At 38.4% G+C, this 20,889-nt stretch overlaps 1 protein-coding gene across 5 annotated transcripts; it reads left to right on the top strand.

The window, feature by feature from the left end:
* The first annotated feature begins 12,348 nt into the window (after nt 1–12,348).
* LOC145636056 (BTB/POZ domain-containing protein At5g60050-like) lies at nt 12,349–18,648 on the top strand. 5 transcript variants are annotated; one of them, XR_014114003.1, is made up of 5 exons: nt 12,349–12,939; nt 13,789–14,790; nt 15,100–15,843; nt 17,361–17,462; nt 18,226–18,648. XR_014114003.1 is itself a non-coding variant. In XM_081687498.1 (2 exons), exons 1-2 carry the CDS (start codon nt 12,367–12,369, stop codon nt 14,749–14,751), a joined length of 1,536 nt encoding a protein of 511 aa, XP_081543624.1. In that variant the 5' UTR covers nt 12,349–12,366; the 3' UTR covers nt 14,752–15,007. The 5 variants fall into 5 exon arrangements, 1 of the variants encoding a protein (XP_081543624.1); XR_014114002.1 differs by lacking the exon at nt 18,226–18,648 and having other exon boundaries at nt 15,065–15,843; nt 17,361–17,805; XR_014114000.1 differs by lacking the exon at nt 18,226–18,648 and having other exon boundaries at nt 17,361–17,804.
* Nucleotides 18,649–20,889: the final 2,241 nt, after the last annotated feature.

Below are 20,889 nucleotides of genomic sequence, written 5' to 3' on the forward strand. Positions count from 1 at the left end.
GCTTGATGACTTCTTATATGCCATAGAGGTGAAGGAACTCCCATGGTATGCCGACTTGGTGAATTTTCTAGCATGTGGGGAGTTTCCACCCTCCTTCTCAAAGAACCAAAGGAAGAAAATAAAAAGGGAGGCAAGACATTACTTGTGGGATGATCCAATCTTATACAAACGAGGGGTTGATGGCTTACTTAGGCGTTGTGTTCCAAATGAAGAGGTGCCTAGTGTTTTAAGGATGTGCCACTCGGACCCTAGTGGTGGGCATATGGGTGTTTCCAAGACCGCTACCAAAGTTCTTCAATGTGGTTTGTGGTGGCCGCATCTCTTCAAGGACTCATGGGGCTTTGTGAAGTCATGCGACCGATGTCAAAGGGTTGGGAATATCTCCAAGAGGAATGAGATGCCTCAACAGCCCATTCTTGAGTTAGAGGTGTTCGATGTTTGGGGGATTGACTTCATGGGACCATTCCCATCTTCATATGGTAATCAATTCATACTTGTGGTTGTGGACTATGTTTCCAAATGGGTTGAGGCCATTGCCTCCCCTACTAATGACCACAAAGTAGTGTTGAAGTTGTTCAACAAAATCATCTTTCCAAGGTTTGGCGTGCCTAAGGCTGTGATAAGCGATAACGGATCTCATTTTGTTCACAACGCCTTCCAAAAGATGTTGAGGAAACATGGAGTGCATCAACGGTTCGGCCTTCCATATCATCCTCAATCGAGTGGCCAAGTCGAGGTCTCTAATCGTCAAATAAAGCTCATTCTTGAGAAGACGGTTGCAAGGAATAGAAAGGATTGGTCGGACAAGTTAGATGATGCTCTTTGGGCTTATAGGACGGCTTTCAAGACGCCTATTGGTACCACTCCATATCGCCTTGTCTATGGCAAATCATGCCATCTCCCGGTAGAGCTTGAACATCGTTCCTTGTGGGCCATCAAGAAGATAAATTTTGACTTAGCTAGTGCGGGGGAGAAGAGGTGGTTGGATCTTCATGAGCTAGAGGAACTTCGACTTGATGCTTATGATTGTGCTAGCACCTACAAAGCTCGCTCCAAGGAGGTTCATGACAAGCTGACTGAGAAAAAGGAGTTTTGTGTAGGTGACAAAGTCCTCTACAATTCAAGGATGAAGTTGTTCCCCGGAAAGCTCATGTCAAGATGGAGTGGACCATTCTTAGTGAACAATGTTTTTGATAATGGTGCCGTGGAGATTTCTCCTTTGAACTCCTCATCTTCATTTAAGGTTAATCGTCATCGGCTCAAGAAGTACTATGATGGAGTGTTTGTTGGACTTGTTCACAAAATGATTCTTTTTAAGCCACCTTGAGATGGTGGTGCACGTCGAGCTAACGACGTTAACCAAAAGCGCTTACGGGAAGCAACCCGGATTCTCATCTCATTTCTCTTTCCTTTATTTTCTTTTATTTTTCCTTGATTGGTTTTTTATCTTATTTTGAGTTGGTTTTGTGATTGTTTTGTAGGTCGCCTATTATCATCACTTGTTGGAAAGAAGGGGTTTGATGAAGAGTTTAGAGTGCAGGGGAGAGGGCTCCCCGAGGGCTTGGAGAGACCTCGGGGGCCTCTTCACCTTTTTGAGGCATTTCAATCCAGGGACTTCCCGCGGTTGCCCCGCGGTCTCTCTGCGGGCGCGGGAAGTTTTGGAGAGGCCTCAGAAGTTTTAGAGAGGGCGCGACCCTCATTTCAAGCAAAATTGAAGTTCAATCCAGGGACTTCCCGCGGTCTCTCCGCGGGCGTGGGATGTTTTGGAGAGGGCGCGTCATGTCTGGAGAGGGCGCGGCCCTCAATTCAAGCAAATTTGGAAATTCATTCCAGGAACTTCCCGCGGTTGCCCCGCGGTCTCTCTGCGGGCGCGGGTAGTTTTGGAGAGGGCGCGGCCCCCCGTCAGGTAAAAAAATCCCAAAAGTTCCAGGAGCTCCCCGCGGTTGCCCCGCGGTCTCTCCGCGGGCGCGGCAGAGTCGGGAGAGGGTGCGGCGAACTGGGTTTGTTAACCCGGGCGCACCCCCTCCTCTCTCTCTCCTCTCATATTTTCTCTTCTTCTCCTTATTTTTCCCCTTTCTCTCTCTACCTCCTCTCAAACCCTAACCCCAAAACATCAATTTCTCACTTATTTCTTCAACTTTTGCCTAAAATTTTCACAAATTCTTCCATATTCCTCCATTTTGATCACTCCTACTCTACTTTCTCGTGGTTTTTCGAGAAATTTCGGGTCTTTGAAGTGCTTTGAGTTTAATTTGAGTCTCCAATCTTGGTATACTTCTAACCTTTGTAATATTTTTGTCAATTTCAATTGATTTCTTTACATTGGTTTGTTTACCTTGATTTTGAGCATGATTTTTGTGTTTTATGGTTGATTTATGGGAAATTTGGTATATTTGGGTGATTGTTACTTTTTTTTGTTGATTAATGATTATATTGATGATTGATTGTTGATATTGTTGTTTGTTGTTGGATTTTGGTTGTTGTGTTGATTGGAACAGGTACCTTGTAGTTTGTGGTGGTTTGGTTGGATTTGTAAGGAGGGTTGTGAGTAATTTTGGTGGTAGTTGTTTTGTTTGAGGGAGTTTGTGTTGTTCTTGTGAATTGTGTGAATTTTGTCTAAATGGATTTGTTAAGAAGAGTGAAAAGTAGCAAGAAACGCTCAAACCAATCCCCCGGCCAATCCTCAAACCCTCAACCCCAACCGCATTCCACAACTCAAGATGATGATCCTCCTCCTCCTCTACCCCCTCTCAAGTTTTGGAACCGGTCTAAACAAACCCCCATCTATAACAAAATGAAAGACCGGAAGTTTAGACCTTCCCGCCATTACTTTCATGAGGACATGGCCAAGCTAGGAATTGAAAACGACCTTGACATCCTTCTAAACAACCTAAGCTTGGGTGAGTTTATAAAGTCTTCCCCTAGAACCTATTTGGAGCCTTCCATTGAGTTTTTCTCCACATTTGAGTTCAATAAGGTGGGGGAAACTGACTTTATTATTTCCTTCCAACTCTTCAATGTCAAACACACCATGAACCTAGTCGAGTTCAATGTAGCCCTTGGTTTCAACCCCAATGGTGATATCTTCGAGCCCCTTATCTCCCTAGTCCAAACTGAGTATAATGAGGTTTCTTGGTGGAGAACCATAGCCAACAGGAGGGAGTTTGATTCGAAGAAGTCTCTTGCTAGTGAGATTATCCATCCGGCCCTTAGGATCCTTCATAGAATTCTTGGGTATTTGGTCTTTAATAAGCAAGATTTGGGGAAGTTATCTCGAGAGGAGATTATGGTGTTATGGATGGCTACCAAGCCGGAGTTAGGGTCAAGGATTAATTTTGGCTATATCTTTATGAATTGTTGTAAGGAGATAATGCATGGGGTCAAAACGGGGGAAATTCATTGTGGGGGCATGGTGACACGTCTTGTGTCGTATTTTAAGCAAGAGGGGTTCTTGAAGCCTTGCACTCCGGTTGGAAGGAGTGAAGACGTATGGATTAGTTTAAAGCAAATTAACACTTTGCGTTTCATAACTAGCACTAGGAGAACCGATACTTACTCTTGGCTAGTGAGAAATACCCACCATTGCCTACTCCCTAACCCGGCCGCCACCTCCATCCTTCGTGAGGCTAGAAACATTTGGATGGTCCCTAGGGACAATGGGAGGATTGAAGATGAGATGGAGGAGGATGATGAGATTGATGGGAGTGATGAGAATGATGAGGAAGAGGAGGAAGGAGGAGGAGAAGAATATGATGAAGAACAACAACAACCGCCACTACAACAACAACATGAGTGTTTTCATGATGATGCTCAAAGAAGAAGAAGAGAAAGGAGACAGCAAAGACAACAACAACAACAAGATTTCCAAGGAGATGCTTATCTCCGAGAGATGGAGGCCATGAGAGCCAACATGGAGCGCATGCAATTGAGCATGCAAGGTATGTACTCAGACCACCAAACTTTGTCTTATCAAACTAGCGTCTTGTATGACGCTAGTGTGCGTAGGGGGGAGGTCACACCTCCGGTCAACTACCCTTATGTGCCGCCCCAACAAGGGTCGGTACCTTCCCGGGGTGGTGACAACCTCCCTACGTACCCATATTGGCCCGGGGTTGAAGACCCCGATGTGCCAAGGCGCAACTTCCCGCCTTATGATTATAGGGTCTCGGGGGGGAGTGATTATCGAGGTGATCCCGAATACTACTATGTTCACCCCCATCACCCCGAACCCCTTGTTCAGCGTGAGCACTACGACCAATTGACCCAATCCCAACTTGACCTATTCAAGGGTCACTATGGATTTCCTCTCGGTTACACCGGAGGTTGGGATACGGGTGATGATGGTGCCGGCCCTAGTGGCCAATAGTCCCCTTATGCATGTTTGTTTCCCTTTTTGTTCTCCCCCTTCCCTATTTTGCATGTTTGTAGGCATCGCGGTCGATGCCTTTATTTTGTGAGGGGGGAGGGTCAAAAAGGATGTTTTATGGTTGGTTTGGGGGAGGCACCTGGGGCTCGGTGGGAAGTCTTTGATAAGGTTTTTGGTGGATTTTTGCTAATGGTCCCGTTGGTTTGTTGCTTGTTGTTGTTTTGTTTCATTTCATGATGTTTTTGGGAGTTTCTTGAAAAAAAAAATATTTTATGATGATGGGTTTCTCTAGGTTTTTGTATATAGCTTGTGTCTAAGTGTTTTATCGTTTGCTTTTGTTTGGAAGTTACTAACAATTTCATTTTGTATATATAGCCTTTTTCTTTAACTCAACTTGCTCGTAGCCTATGCTTTGGATTGCGGAGCCTTTTGGAGAAGCACGTTCCTACTCCTTGGGTACTTTAGTTTAGCACGGACGCTTGGTGAGGCCTTTCTTATTTTACCTCTTTATTTTCACTTCTTTATTTTCTTGGTTGCTTAGATTAGGATTAGATTTAGGGGAAGTTGAACGGTTCGAGGATGTATGAATTTAACACCTAGTGTGTTTGGGGTCTTTGGCGATGTGGCCATTAGACCGCTTGTATGTCGATTGGGATAAACGTGTTATGATTGCATCTTTGCCCTTTTCCTCTTTCCCTTTCTTGTCCTTATCAAGTTTTCCATCTTCTCTTTTCTTTTCTTTCCCTTTCTTTTATTCTTGTTTGTGTGCATAACTTTTTGAGGCTTTATTTTCACTCTTTCTCTTTTTGAAAATTGGACTTGTATGCAATGGACTTTTGCATTTGAATAATAGTCTTCCTAGGTAATAATGGAATGCACGGTTTGAGATTACGTTTGGTTGATTCTAGGATAAAGCATGCTAAGATAGTTGTCTAGAACTAGGGGGATCATGAAACCGGATTCTACTCGTTTGTGGCATGTTGGTAGTTGCTCCCTATCTTTGATTTGACAACCTTAGTGAGTTTTTGCTACAACCATGTGAGATGTATATTTGTTCAAGCTTTCATCAAATTCTTGCATGAGCGACATGGATCCTTGATTTTCGCAAACCTAATCTAGAATCTTAGCGTATGATTCCTAAGACCGTGACCGAACTACCTAGGGAGGACAAAGGCAACTTTTCGGGGAGGTATTTTCTTTTTCTAGGATAGTCCCTTTATGTTTAATTTTTTTTTTGTTTGGCATACATTTGCCTACTTGTTACCCCTTTGAACCTTTTTCCCTCTTTTCAAGCCGTATAATTAGATATCTTGAGCCTTTTGTTTCGTTCTCCTTCTTTTTGGTTTTTGTGAAGCAAGGGTCAATGTTTGGTGATTGTGGTCTATGAAGTTGGAGTTTGGTTCGAATTGGTACACATAATTGAGTTGTTTATATTTGGTAAATAATGGCAAATGCTTATGTAAAAGTCGTCCTTAGTAAAAGAGGCAAGGATGTTAATAAATGCATATTTGAAAAAGTCGTCCTAATTGAAAAAAGGCAAGGACTAATGCTTTTAAGGAGTACGAGAAAATACAAACAAATTTATAAATGAGAAAATGCAAAAAAAAAAAAAAAAAAAAAAAAAAAAAAAAAAAAACCATAAAAAAATCAAGTGTCTTTCTCCTCTCTATGCATTGAGGACAATGTTTCTTTTAGCTTGGGGGGGGGGGGAAAGCGTTTGCGCTTTTTGTTCTTATGTTTTTAGATTGTTGCTTTGAATAAGCTTGGGGGTGTTAATACGTTTTTGTTTGGTGATTACTTAAGTTTGGTGTTGAGATTTGGCTGGTCTTTGCTTCACAATTTAGGATAACCACCAAATTTTAAATTTTAGTCTTCCTTAACCCTTCTTGCCTTACGTTACAACCTTTGGGAAGACCTTTGGACCTAGGAGTTGAGTCTTTCATCGGTGGAGGGAATCATGGGTTGTAGACTAAGGAAAGGGGATGCGAAATCAAGATGTCGAGTAGCCCAAAATATTGATCTTTTTCCGATTCCTTCGCGGAATCTATGAGATGCTCACTAAGGGGAGACATGAGATTAGTAGGGGGAACACGGTAAGACCGTTTGGGATGAAAGTGGAGTGTGATAACTAGTTCCTATGCTTAGCATATTTATGTTTCAATCAACCTTAGGTATCTTATAACGTGCATACCATAATTCACTTTAGAAAGGTTGTTATTCATTTGAATTATAGTCTCTTTGTAAAGTCCATTTCGTAAAGATTTTGTTTCCTTTTTCTATTTCTTTTCCTTTTATGGTTTGCCTCTTGGGGGTTTGGTGGAGAGTTATGGTTAAACTCTTAGGATACCCTTACGAGAGCATCACTCGTCCTCTAGGGCGATCTAGGGGTTTAAATGGCTTGTTGTAGCTAAAAACAACCGTGATTACTACGACAGTGAGTCTTAGTGTAAATTCTCGCCCCTCTTTTTCTTTTTGCTTCGAATAAGCCCTTCTTTTTCCTTTTTAGCCCTTGTTTTGCTCGGGACGAGCAAAAGTCTAGCGTGGGGGAATTTGATGAGTGTCATTTATGGCACTCATAGGGCAGTCTTTTAGGGTTATTTCTTTCCCTTTTTCATGCTTTCTTCTCTTATTTTTGGTCCTTTTTCCTTTAGTTTCTCTTTCTCCTTTTTTCTTTATGGTTCTTGTGTTTTTCTCGTGTTTTCCTTTTATTTGGCTCTTTTTCCCTTTTATTTCCTTTCTTTGTTTGCTTGTGTAGGTACATGGAGAATCACCTTTGCAAAGGAATCAAGTTGGGACCTTAATGACCAAGCAAGGAAGAAGCATTTGGCTAGAGAGGGTTTAGAGAGGCCTTGGAGAGGCCTCGGAGAGGTCTCCAAGGTATTTCCAGCAGGCCGCGGGCGCGGGTCAGTAAAGCCGCAGGCGCGGGCTCAAGAAGCACAAATTGCTAGATTTTGGCAGGAGCTACCCGCGGTTGCCCCGCGGGCTCTCCGCGGGCGCGAGAAACTTGGAGAGGGTGCTCCATCTCAGAGAGACCGCGACCCCCTGATTGAGTTTTGGGAGCAGGGGATTAGCCGCGGGCGCGGCATCTTTGGCCGCGGGCGCGGGTTTATCCTGCCGCGGGCGCGGGTGTTGCCCAGATAGCCCGCGGAGGGTTCCGTACCCATTTCTCAGCGGCCGCGGATTCATCGGGAGAGGGCGCGGGATTTGCCGGTTTCTTCTTTACTTATAAATAGAATTGTAATTCCTTTTTGAAACCAACTTTTTGATAATATTTCATTAGCTTAGTTTTAGAGAGAGAATTTAGAGAGAAGTTCTTGGTTTTGGATTTGTAACTCAACATTTGATCAATCAAGTTTGGATTTCTTCATTTTCAATCATCAATATTAGTGAGAATCTCTTCCTTCTTTCATCTCTTACTTACTTGCTATTTGATTTATGCTTGTTGCTTGTTTTTCTTTGGATTTGAGTTTGATATTGTTAAATATTTTGATTTCTCTTAGATTTTGATATAGAATGATGATCAATGCAATTTCTAGTTATTTGTTCTTGAATTTCACCATGATTAGTGAGTAGATTAGTTGCTAGGGAAAGGGGGAAGCATGTTTGATTAATGAAATTGCTAGTTGATGCTCTTTGATTGATTGATTTGTTGCAATTAAATTGGTTGACATAGTTTTGCATGTGATTGATTAGACTAGGAGTAATCAACCTATAAGATTAATCTAGATTGCATTGCAACTCTTAATGACATGAACAATTGATTTGAAAGTTGCTCTAATTGATTGGGTTTGCTTGTGATTCTTCTTGATTTGCCTTTCATAGTGACTCCTAGGTTGGCCTATAGGAGATAGCATTTGAACTCCCTTGATTGCTACTATTGTTTGTCCATTGAAACACTTGAATTAATTGATTGAGCTCTAAACTAGCATTATCATTGAACTTGCATGTGGAACCCATATCCCTAGTGTTTAGACCTTTGATTTACTTAATTAGACTTGTTTTAGTTTACCATAGTGCCAACCATAATCTCAACTCCATCTTCGAGGTAGCTTGACTTAGACTCTAGTTTTCATCATTGCATTCCCTAGGGATCGACCCTTAACTTTCCCTATATACATATAAGGTTGGTTAGGTGTTTACAAATTTAGTTTGACTTGGGGGAAGGGTAGATAACAACATACATTTTCCTCTTGTCAGCGGTCTTCTCCTCGGAGATAAAGCGCTTCATGAACGCCTTTACCACCTCCCTCCATGTTTTGAGAGTGTTAGGCTTTACTTGCTTTAGCCATTTCTTTGCTCGTCCCGTGAGAGATTGCCGGAAAAGGTGCATACGAATGTAGTCTTGACTCACTTCATTGGTTTGCATCATTGCGCACAATTCAAGGAATCGGTCCAAATGTTCAATAGGGTCCTCACTTGCACTTCCAGAAAATTGCTCTGATTGGACCATTCGAGTATATTGTGGATGGATTGAGAAGTTGGTTTCCGTGACGGGTAGCAAAATCCCTCCCGTGAGCTCATAATCCTCCGGATTTCCAAACTCACGAAACAAAACATCATTCTCTTGTCCCGCCATTGATCCGCGTGGTGAACTTGAAGAGTAAGTATCACTCTCACTATCAACTATATCACCAAAACCTCTTCCCTCGTCTTGATAAAGCCTACGGACTTGTCTCATGGTTCGGTTGATTTCGTGGTCAATTTGATGTGAGGGTGCTCCTTGAGACCTCATAAGCATTCACCAAAGCTAAGCAAACAATTAGCAATGACAAGGATGATAAAACAAAAAAACAAAAAGAAAAGAAAGCAAAATGACTCTAACAAGAGCAATAATAGACGCTAAACAAGCCGCTACCCCGGAAACGACGCCAAAATTTTGTCACTGCTTAGATAGGTCGTTAAGCTACTACCCTAACCAAATTAATCATTTATAATACCTAAACCTACACTAAACTAGTTAGTGGCAAGTAAAGGGTCGAACCACTAGGGAAGCACGCTAATTCAACATCAAATATCACTAATGCAAGAGTGAAAAGGGGACTGTTTTTGTTGGTTTTGTTGAGTAAGAACACTAAAACTACAAATAAGCAAGAAAATGATGATTAAAATTAATAGAAAATTACACTAGGGATACAAGGGTGTCTAATATGATTAGAAAGAGGAGAATAATGGTGATTATCATGAAAAATATGCCAAAGAACACAAGATTCTACTAAACAACTCATTCTCATGCAATAGTCTAGGGAAATCAATGAAAGAGGTCTACACTAATAAGGATCATTCTCATGCATCCTATTAATTACAATCAAATCAAGAGAATAAAGAAGCACAATCCATAAAAACTCCACTTTAATAATTCATTCTCATGCATCCCCTAGATCATTGGGCCGCATATAAGGCTCAAACCAGGTCCAGTTTAGTAATTTGGCCATAACTTCCTCATTATTCATCGGAATTAGGTTTATAATATATCGTTGGAAAGCTCTTTTCAAGCCCTATCCAACTATACTACTATTGGACCCATATCATAGACCAACCAAACTGGATTGGCTGTTTTATTAAAATAGGTTTTAAAAAACAGAGAGAAGAGAAAAGAAGTTAAAACTATCTGCAACACTAGACTTTCCACACTTTCACCTCATTCGATTATGATTTGACGTGAAAGGTACTCATCACTGGGTTTGGTTTTGGAGAGACACAAATGGGTGTCTACAGTGGGTTTGTAGTATTTTTGTGAAAAGTATATACGGTGGTTTTGTTCTCTTTCATGAGATATTGGATGTGAAAGTTTGAGAGACACATGAGTTACAATACTATGAGTACTACCTAGGGTTGTAACTATAAGTTTAGTCTTGCTAGATTACATATAAATCGGTTCATTAGGGGAAGATTGAGTATTGTACAAAAAGCATATTGAGGATTTTGAGATTACATAATCATTATAAACATGAGACATCTGTTGTTTTGGATCTATAATTTAGTGTTTAATGTGTGTTGGTCGTTTTAGTCAAATACTTATTTTTTCTTCGTTTTTATTCCATTTAGTGTATAGCAAGTAAGCAAGGTATTAGACTAATATTATACACATGCTAATTCAGCATGCAATACATGTATATGCTTTATCAAACAACTTTTGTTAATCATATATTCATATGATGTTGGTACCAAGTATGTCGTAGTGCATATGTAATCAAATTTTAATTTGTTAATTTGTACTCTATTAGTTTGTGATTGATTTTGTTTTAGTTATGACTGCTCGGGAAGCATGACAACTACAAAAGGCATGTCAGCAATATAAGCAAAAGTCATTGTGGTCAAACCAACTAACATTTGTATATTTTTTTTTTTTTGGTAGGGGGGGGGGGGTCATTATTATTGTATGATAGATTTATTCATAGTTGATACTTATTCATGTAAATGTAATAATTATGGCTTCCTACATTCTTATTAGTAATTTAAAAAGTAAAATTCGTATTTAAAGTGGCTGATTTGTTATGTGTTTAGAATGCTAATTGTCCTTTTGTTTTATTCATTCTAACTAAGATTATGCTTATATTTGTTAAAAAAAAAGTACACTTGCACTTGGATCAATAGAGTAGGAAATACTGTTTGTTTATCTATGCTTATAATATTTATTTATTTTAACTAAGATTGTGTTTATATTATCAGTAAGTACTTTTGCACTTCAGCACTTGGATCAACAGAGTAGGAAATACTATTTGTTTCTATGCTTATGTCTTATGATATACAATGTACCAAATCAATATAGTATATGCAATATGCATATGATCATATGTCTCCAATCTATGGTTGCTTTATATGATCATATGTGTAGATTTCAAGACTCTATTAGATGTTTCTTGAAATCTATACACTAGAAAAATTTCTTATTAGACAAATTTTTATATGTGGCAGGGGTTATTTGAGGGGTTAGTTACTTGGTATAGGGTTACTTGAGGGGTTACTCGAGTTACTTGGTCAGGGGTTATCTTAGTTACTCGATTATGGATTACTTGAGGGGTTACTCGATCAGGGATTACTTGAGGGGTTTTTCGGTCAGAGGTAACTCGAGTTACTCGGTCAGGGGTTACTTAAGTTACCTGGTCAGATGTTACTTGAGTTACTCGGTCAGGGGTTATTTACTCGGTCAGTGGTTACTCGAGTTACTCGGTCAAGGGTTACTCAGTCAGGGGTTACTTGAGGGTTACTCGGTCAAGGGTTAGTCGAGTTATTCGTCAGGGATTACTTGAGTTACTTTGTTAGAGATTACTTGAGGGGTTACTTAAAGGTTACTCAGTTAGGGGTTACTTGAGGGTTACTCGGTCAGGGGTTACTTAAGGGATTACTCAGTTTGGGACTCTAAGGTTGGGGTTACTTAGTCAGGGGGTTACTCGAGTTACTTGGTTAGGGGCTACTTGAGGGGTTACTCGAGTTACTCAGTTAGGGGTTCGATTAGGGGTTATTTGGTCAGGAGTAACTCGAGTAACCCCTGACCGAGTAACTTAAGTACCCATGTCACACTGTGTGGCCATCCACACAGAAAAATCCCCTTATTATTATTATTATTATTATTATTATTATTATTTGGCTTAGGGGGTTTAATTTGATGTCAAGTACTTTTGTTCGCCTAAAGTTACATATAATTCTATCATTAGTTACAACCCGTGTATTAACACGGACACATACTAGTAAAAAAATCGGTGGGAGTAGTTTGTGGCATTTGGTGAAAAAAAAAAAAAAAAAAAAAAAAAAGAGGTAAAAAACAGGGGCCATCTCACTGCTCACTCTAGTCTGTACTCTGTCCACTTTCAATGTCAGTGTCAGTCACAGGTGAATTGCCTATTTGCTATGCCATTACACACAGAAATTAAAGATTAAAGAGTCACAGATCTAAAACTTTCTTCATAAATTAATGATCTTAAACCTTTTTTTTCTTCTTCCTTGGATTCTCCTCATTAACTACCCACCAATACTTTCGAGCTTTCTCTCTCCTCCCTTTAATGGCGTCTTCAAGAGAAGTTTCAATCATGATTAAACAAGGCTTTATTTCAGACCCATCAATTTCTCTTTCCTGCATTAATAATAAATCCAAAAATTCCCCTTCTTCCCCTTCTAAAACCCTTTCTCTCTCTCCTCCCCCTGCATTTTCCCGACCTACCCTTTTCGAAATGATGTCGGAAGAACAGCTCCGAGAATCCAAACAATCAAGCGACAATCATCGCAGAAAATTGCGCGACAAATTAGCCAGGGTTTTGTCGAAAAACCCTAATTTTGCGGATAGCAATAATTGTAGTAGTAATAATTTGGGGGGTTTTGGAGATGGGGATGTAACGCTTACTGTAAGTGGAAGAGATGGTTTCAAGATTTCAATGGATGTTCATAGAAAAGTTTTGGCAGAAAAAAGTAGGTTTTTTGCTGAGAAATTGAGAGATGGAGGTATTACTCATTCTGTTGAGATTTGTGATTGTGATGATGTTGAAATTTATGTTGAAACACTTGTTTTGATGTATTCTGATGATTTGAAGAAGAAATTGATGGGTGAAGATGTTTCCAGAATCTTGAGCTTGCTTAAGGTCTATCTTCTTCTCATCTTTCCCTTTCGATAATTTTTTATTTTTTATTTTATTATTATTATTATTATTATTAATTTTTTTTTGGTTTATCTAATTGTTGTTTTATCCTAAATTGGGGGAAATTTGTTTGTCAATTTGTTTGGTCAGGCTAGTATTTGTAATTCTATGATTTACTCATATAATTATGTACTTCGTATAATGTATCTTTGGTCAGTATAAGTACCTTCATTAAAGCTCTTTATCCCCCTAATGGCCCTAATACCTTGGATTTTAATCTTGGATACATTCAGTTAAGGCGAAAATGAAAGATATTCGAAAATTGGAGCTTGTTACATACTGCTAGTTTAATCTGGAGTAATTGCATCTGAGTCCGTGCAAAACAAATTTGGAATGCTGATAAATAATTTTGGAAGGAAGGCCATACTTTTTTTTGGTCATGTTTTTATATCTGGCAAAGGTTGACGCCTATGTTAAAATTAAGGATAATCTGATTTATTTTCTGAGAGAAAGAGTTAGAGCTGCACTATTACTTACAAGGGGAATTTTATATGTACATTGGCTTTCCTGAGGGTACAAACACTGTAAAGGCCAATGACAGTCCAAGACTTCAACAATAACTATCAAATACAACTAGAAGAATTGATCAAAGAACTATTACATTGGTTTGGTTGTACCGAGATCATTTCTGAATCCTGATTCTTCTCAAAGTTGTGTCTATGAAATTCATATTGTATATTTTTTTCAGTGGGAATCAAAAAGCAAACATCTTTGAAACTATGGCTACTTCTTTAAACTCGTAGTTGTTGTTATGCCCTAGTTAATAAGTTGGGATGTTGACCTATTTTTCAGGTATCTGCAGCCATTTTATTTGAAGCTGGGATTTTGTCATGCTTAGATTATTTGGAGGCTGTTCCATGGTCTGAAGACGAAGAGGAGAAAATAATTTCATGTCTTAATCAGCTTCACATTCAAGACTCAGTGAGTGAAGATGTGCTGCAGAGAGTATCAACTGAGCCATCCAAATTTGCAAAAGCTGATGACATGTTTATGAAAATGCTTACTGGTGTCCTTCAGGCAAAGGATGACAAAGCTCGTAGAGAAATGAAGTCTCTTATTTCTCGGTTGCTTAAGGAAGATGCTGTAGATTACAGCAACTATGGTCCCAAAATTGATGTTTCCAGAGATACCCTCTATAGTCTTTGCCATAGGTGTCTCAGTGCTCTTATCCTTTGCTTGTCTGAAGCTACATGCATGGATGAAAGTAGGCAGGACCGGGGGGCTATAATGGCTGAGATAGCCCGTGAAGCAGACAATATGCAGTGGATTGTTGAAATCCTAATCGACAAGAAGATGGGGGATGAGTTTGTAAAATTGTGGGCAGATCAAAAGGAACTTGCTACACTCCATTCAAAGATCCCGACTATGTACAGGCATGAAATTAGTAGAGTTACAGCACAGCTATGTATTGCCATTGGAAGGGGGCATATTTTGGTGCCTAAGGAGACACGTTATTCTCTTCTTTCCACTTGGTTAGAACCTCTATATGAGGACTTTGGATGGATGAAGAGAGCTAGTAGGTTTGTTGACAAGAAAGTTGTTGAAGATGGTCTTAGCCAAACTATTCTTACTCTGCCTATATCACAGCAGCAGAGCATATTGATGAATTGGTTTGATAGATTTCTTACCAAAGGAGACGATTGTCCCAATATTCAAAAGGCATTCGAGATTTGGTGGAGAAGGGCTTTTATCAGGCAGTATGCACCAGATGAAGATCATCACATGCAGATTACCGTGTGCAATTATGCTGAGTAATTTTGCCCAATTCACCTAGAACAGGATTGAATATACTAGGTAATTTTGCTTGCTCATTGATGGCTTTTTCAAAAAAGTACTACCCTTTACATTGTGTGTTAATATTTTTGCACTGTCATGTGTTGCATTTAAGACATGAGACAGATATGTTGTTTCAGATTAGCTCATCAAGAGTTGTTGAAGCTCAGTAAGGTTGTACATTGTATATAGTTTCATCATATGACTTTTCTATCTATATATTTATTACTTGAGTAAACTTGCTGTTGCATGGAAAATTAGAAGGCTGCTTTTGAGAGCTGTGCTTGATTTTTAGTTCTCAGGATTAATTGTGGGCTTGTGGCTAATCAGCTGTAACAGTGTAATATCTACCCATCTTTGAAGGTTTTGATTGCCAATACGTGTGTGCAACACTTAAAAGACGTCATGAGAGACAGGACCGTAGACCTTAGAAATCCAGACTGGGACCTCTGAATAAGGTCTGGTACGTAGGAATGGACTATGAACATTGGCAGTTCCAGAAAATGAAGATTGATTTTTTGCTACAGAATCTGTATTTATTTATTAATTTATTAAGGCAGAAACTTCAGTACGCTGCTCAGGTTCTGTTCATGCTAAACAATAGTTCTGGTGTGCAATCGACCAGTGATCACTACATACAAGCAAAGGCCAAGGCTGGGACAATCTAACTTGCTTCAGCAAGGTAGCAAAGCCATAATTTCAGTCTGAGAGTATTATATGGGTTGTTCAGTTTATTTTGGTTAAGAGATTTGATAGACCAATCACTTCTGGGAATTCCTACATAAAGGAATATGTTATGTAAACATCCCATGCACTTTTGTAAAAATAATGATTTTTTATTTTTTTTTAATTAAAAAAGATTAAGAAAACGAAATGAAAACAAACATTACGAATGGAGCAATGACAGTCTATTGACGGGGTTAACTGAAGCTTCAGTCAATTAACTCCAACTTCAGTCAATCAACTCCAAAAGCAAACAAGACAAGGAAAAGAAGCAGTCAGATTCAGCGAAGCTTGTAACAAGAGTTTTTGAAGCTTGAATCTGATTCAGCTGAAACATCAACCAAATCGCAGGTAATAGTGAGTTTTGCTTGGTTTATTATCCTAATTATATTTGCACAAGTTAGGGTTCTTGTTCTTTGAATTTTCTGGATTTTTGGTTTTATTTGCACAAGTTAGTTTAGTCTCTCTCCTCACAATTTTGTTTTTAAGGGTTTAATTTTTCTGGGTTTTGTTTCATCTCATCTTTTTCTGGGTGAATTCTGGTGAAATATGTTTTGATAATTGGATTTATATATTTACTGTTGCAATTCTTGTTTTTGTTTGGGTTTGTTTGTTTTAGCTCATATTTGCTGTAGTTTTTGCTGGGTAAAATTTGTAGGATTGGAACTATATAAGTATGGAAGCTTTATTCATCGATTAATTAGGGAGGATAGGAGAAAACAAAGCTGATTGCAATCTCAGTAAGGTCTGTTTGGCATTAAGAAATTCATTTCAAATTTCAGATTTAGATCAGTTCATTTGCCTAGGAAATTGAAGAATTTGGATTTATATTTGCTTCAATTCCCTACAATGAAAATTGCCTAGATATTGCCCTAAATTAAGAGAATTTAAAATTCTTTGTAAAACCTTGTCATTAACAAATTCTCTTTTTATGACCCTTATCCTCCTTTCTCCTTATTAAAGGCTGGCACTCAGTAATGTTGACACCAGCAATATAACACAAAAGCTTTAGTTGTTCTTCTTACTTTTAATTTTTATAATAAAATTTAACAATGTTTTTCCTTTTTTTTAGGGATCATGATAAATGGTTATTTGGCTTATTTCAAACGCGACCTGCTGACCTTTAGAATTACATTTGGGTTTAACTTAGTTTCTTGTTTGAGTTGACATAATTTGATGGTGGCAAAATTTATCATGGCAAAATTTGATGGTTGAGACTGAGAGTGTAATATTGATTTGGGACTTAATATTTTGTTTGACTCTTCGCCTGGTTTGTGCTTCCCTCCTCCAGCTTGGATTGCAGAGGTGTGATAGAGAACTTACAATGTTGATGTATATAGTGTAATTTGTTTTGTGCTGCATTTTTAGTATTAGAGGTAGAATTTGAAGCTTAACTTAATAATTTACTCGGTATGGTGTGTTGTTTCATAAATATATCCAGTCTCATATTTAGAATATAATTTATCACTGTATGCATAATGTATCTAATAGGTATGTAAGACCTTTTCATCTAAGATTCTAGGAATTAGCCAATTGTATGCTCAATGCTTACTTGATTTTATTTGCTTGGTTATTGTACGCAGTTTATTATATGAAACTCCTATTGTTTGGTTCTTTTATGCCTGATTATACGATTAATTAATGTCAATAAACTCGCAAGTGGTGGTTGCTTCCCTGTGAATACGTGGGAGATGGTCTTTGATGTTTTTTTTATATGCTCTTCAATCATGGATTGAGTGCATACATGATAGGAAATATGACTAACTTAGTGGTTTGTGGGACTAGCCAAACTAGACATTTCATGACTATGCACGACGTTCTGCATATCCTTTGTATGACTTTCCTTGTATTACATCTGTTTCTTACAGTACATGCTGCTTCCACTTTTGCACTGGGGAATAGGCTTTCTGTAAGCTTACAAGATCAAATGGTTGCTCACTAGTGTTTGAAATACAGAACTGATTTTGAAGGTTTGCAATAGCATGAGATTCGTGACTCTCTTCCCAAGGCAGTCAAATCAAGTATTTCATATTTTTTCTTCTATTTACTGCTTGATCATATGTATCTGTTCTGCAGTGTATCAAATGACTTGCTTTTCTATCGGCTATGTCTCTTATTTCAGACATCTTTTTTTACATAACATGAATACAATTTAATGAAGGTTTACTGCAACATTGTAAGGGTATACTGTGTGCTTTTATTCAAGTGAAGCATATACTATAAATCTCTTTCTATTTTGTCTTGAGCATCAAGAAATTGTACGTTTAGGACCTGAATACTATTATAAAGCCTCCTTAAAAATCTCTGTCCACTCATTTTCTCAATGCATATCATCCAACAAATTGGAAGCTTACAAAGCATCACTTTCATAAAATCATAAGGAAATTTTGAGTTGTTCTCACTTTTTTATTGGGAATTCTGGTTCCTCGTCATTTCAATGGTTTTCAATTTTCATTCATCTTTTCTGCTGAATTGAATTGTAAGCTGACTTGATCTTAGATGACTAGCTATGTAATATTCTGCCTAAACAACCACATTTAATTTCTGCATGCATCACCATGTCTTTTGGTTGAACTTCCGCAGCTATCTTCTCCGGACTTGTTTTCTTCTTTAAGAACAGATTTGAGTACCTAATTTGGCATGGACTTTAATTAACGATTGGGGGTCTTGTATCCTCACAGTGCTGCTTATTTTCTTAATGCTTTAGTGATGGTTTTAACTCATCTGTTGAAGGTTTCTAAGATGAAAGCCGAGTACTACCCTTCCAAAGAAGACATGATCGTGGAGAATGAGGGACCTACTGATCTACATGTACTAGTCTCTGGTTCCACGGTATGGTAAGAATAAAATGTCTCCTACTTCATAGAATAGGATAAACGCATGCAACATCTATGAACATAGTTACTTCACCAATACTTTTGAACATACATGGGACACAAGCTGTTCATATCACGTATACTACTGCATCTGGTGAGACACTATTGTATGATTATTATTCTGTAAAAGCTATATAGGTTAGTTTCTTGCTTATCTTATAAGATCTATTTCCTCCATTTTCTTAAAGTGAATTTTGGATTAGTATAATAGTATTGATTATTCATCCTACAGTATTCTGTTTGATGATTATCTGCCTTAATTGGTAGATGAGGGATGTTCATTGGATATTATATGCGGGTTTATAGTAATGATACTGCAAGAGTTGGTTGCTTTCATGAGACTTAGCCAATTGGCCAAAACTAAAATGATCATGCTGGAAAGTCATTATGTTTTTCTTAATCAGATCAGACCAATAGATAACTATTGTTTTGTTGTAATGTTTCAGCTATATGTGTTTTTTATTTTTTATTTTTTATTTTTTTATTTTTTGTGAAAATGCTAATCTAGTGAGGACCTTGATACGTATGAGGAACGTAAACTCATGCTTAATTGTTAGTTGTGAATCATGTATGTAGTATGATGCCAATGCTTGTTTCAAAATAATTAGTGATGTCACCAAGATAGTTTTACTTCGTCTTCTATACCTCCTTTATGATTTTTTTCTTATTTGTTGTGGATGATGTTGTGGATCATGTGCTTAGTATGATGCTATTTTCTTAAGAAAAAATTGAAAAGAATAATCTCACTTTTTCCACTTCTGCTCAAAATAATCCTACATTCGCATATTTCAGAAATAATCTCACATTGTACCCCCATTTTCCCAAAATGGTCCTTTTTACAGGTAAGGTAACCTTTTTTTGTAAAAGATACAAGTAACCTGGAGAAGAGGTTAACCTTTTTTTAATTTCTTTTTTTCCCCTCTTTTTCCCTCCTACACCCCTTTGATCTTCAACTAATCAAACGCCAAACACCATCCAACCTCCATTAATCCATCGTCTTCCACCTCAACCACCATGACCATCCATCACCACCAAACTGACCATCTTCCCACCTTCCTAGCTCCCCTTCCTAGCTTTAAAGTGTACTATGGCTACCCCAATCACACTTAGGGCTGAGCAAAACTACCCGAACAACCGAAAACCCGAAAAATCGTTCCGTAACCGTTCTGAAAATTAGGGTACCCACTCCGATAACTATAACGATTCGGGTACCTGTTCCAATAATTTGTTATCGGATACGGTTATTGGGTATCATTTTAAAATTAATGGTTACCCGATCCGATCCGATAAGAATTTTTTTTGTTTTTTTTTTCCCATTTAAATCTATTTTTTTAAAATCAAAACTCTTACTTTACTTCATAATTACTCTTTATAATATCGATGATAAGTAATATTATTAATAATTTGGTCAAAATCATATGATATTGTTGTTGATTAATGGTAAATTATATCATAATAATTACATAATTAAGTTTAATTATCATTATTGGATATCTTATTGGGTACTCGATAACCGATTCGAAAATCCAGGTACCCGAACTTATCGGTTTAGGTTATGGATATCACTTTTAGGGATTTTGGTTATCGAGTATCCAACTGTTAGTACTATTGGTACGGGTACCCGTCCTATGCTCACCCCTAATCACTCTCCCTACCCCTAGCTTTTTATCATCCACCATTGACCTCCTAAACTTGCCCAAATCACAACCCACTTGCCACTAACCCCACTTATCTTACTCTCATCGCACAACCTGCAACACCAAACAACCACCATCACCACCGGCTTAAACGTCAACCGCAACACCCTTTTTAATAACTTGCACCGTCATGTGATTATCGAAGCATCGCAGCTTTCGCAATCACCAATTCGCCACTTGTAATCAACAATCAAGTCGCCATGAAACCACCTCGCATCAGTAACAACCTACGAATTGCCCAGCTCCCCACAACCCAGCAAGGCAACAACATTAATTCAACCATTACTAATCACCAATTGCTCCAATCCACCATTAATTACTTATAGTTGTTCGCCTCCTAATTTCAACAATTTCGAGCTTGTGATGGGTGTTTTTTCGATCCATTCTAATCCACCATCAATAACAACTTTTTTCAAGGAGCTAGTCGGGCTAGCTTAAGTCACGATGGTGTTAAATTGGTTGGTGGTGGTTCTGTCTGTTATGGAGGAATGGTGGTGGCGGTGGTGATAATGGTGGTACGATTAGAATCGGGGAAAGGAAGGGAATTAAGGAAGGAGAGGGAATCGGGGAAGATGGTGGTTGTGTCTGGGTGTTCCGGCGAGTAGTTGGGTCTGGCTTTTTCGCCGGGCAAGTGGTTGAGTCCGATTGGACGGCAGGCGATGCTTTGGTGAGGGATTAACTCCTGCAGGAGAAGGAGGAAGAAGCAAGAAGGGTTATTAATTTATTTAATTTTTTAATTGCTTTATTTAAGAAAAATATAAATGAAAAATCAATTAGAAGGTAACACGTGTTATATTACTTTCTAAAAATGGTTACCAATTTCA

This window comes from Chenopodium album, chromosome 6 (assembly GCF_948465745.1).
Source record: "Chenopodium album chromosome 6, dcCheAlbu1.1, whole genome shotgun sequence".
Lineage (NCBI taxonomy): Eukaryota > Viridiplantae > Streptophyta > Magnoliopsida > Caryophyllales > Amaranthaceae > Chenopodium > Chenopodium album.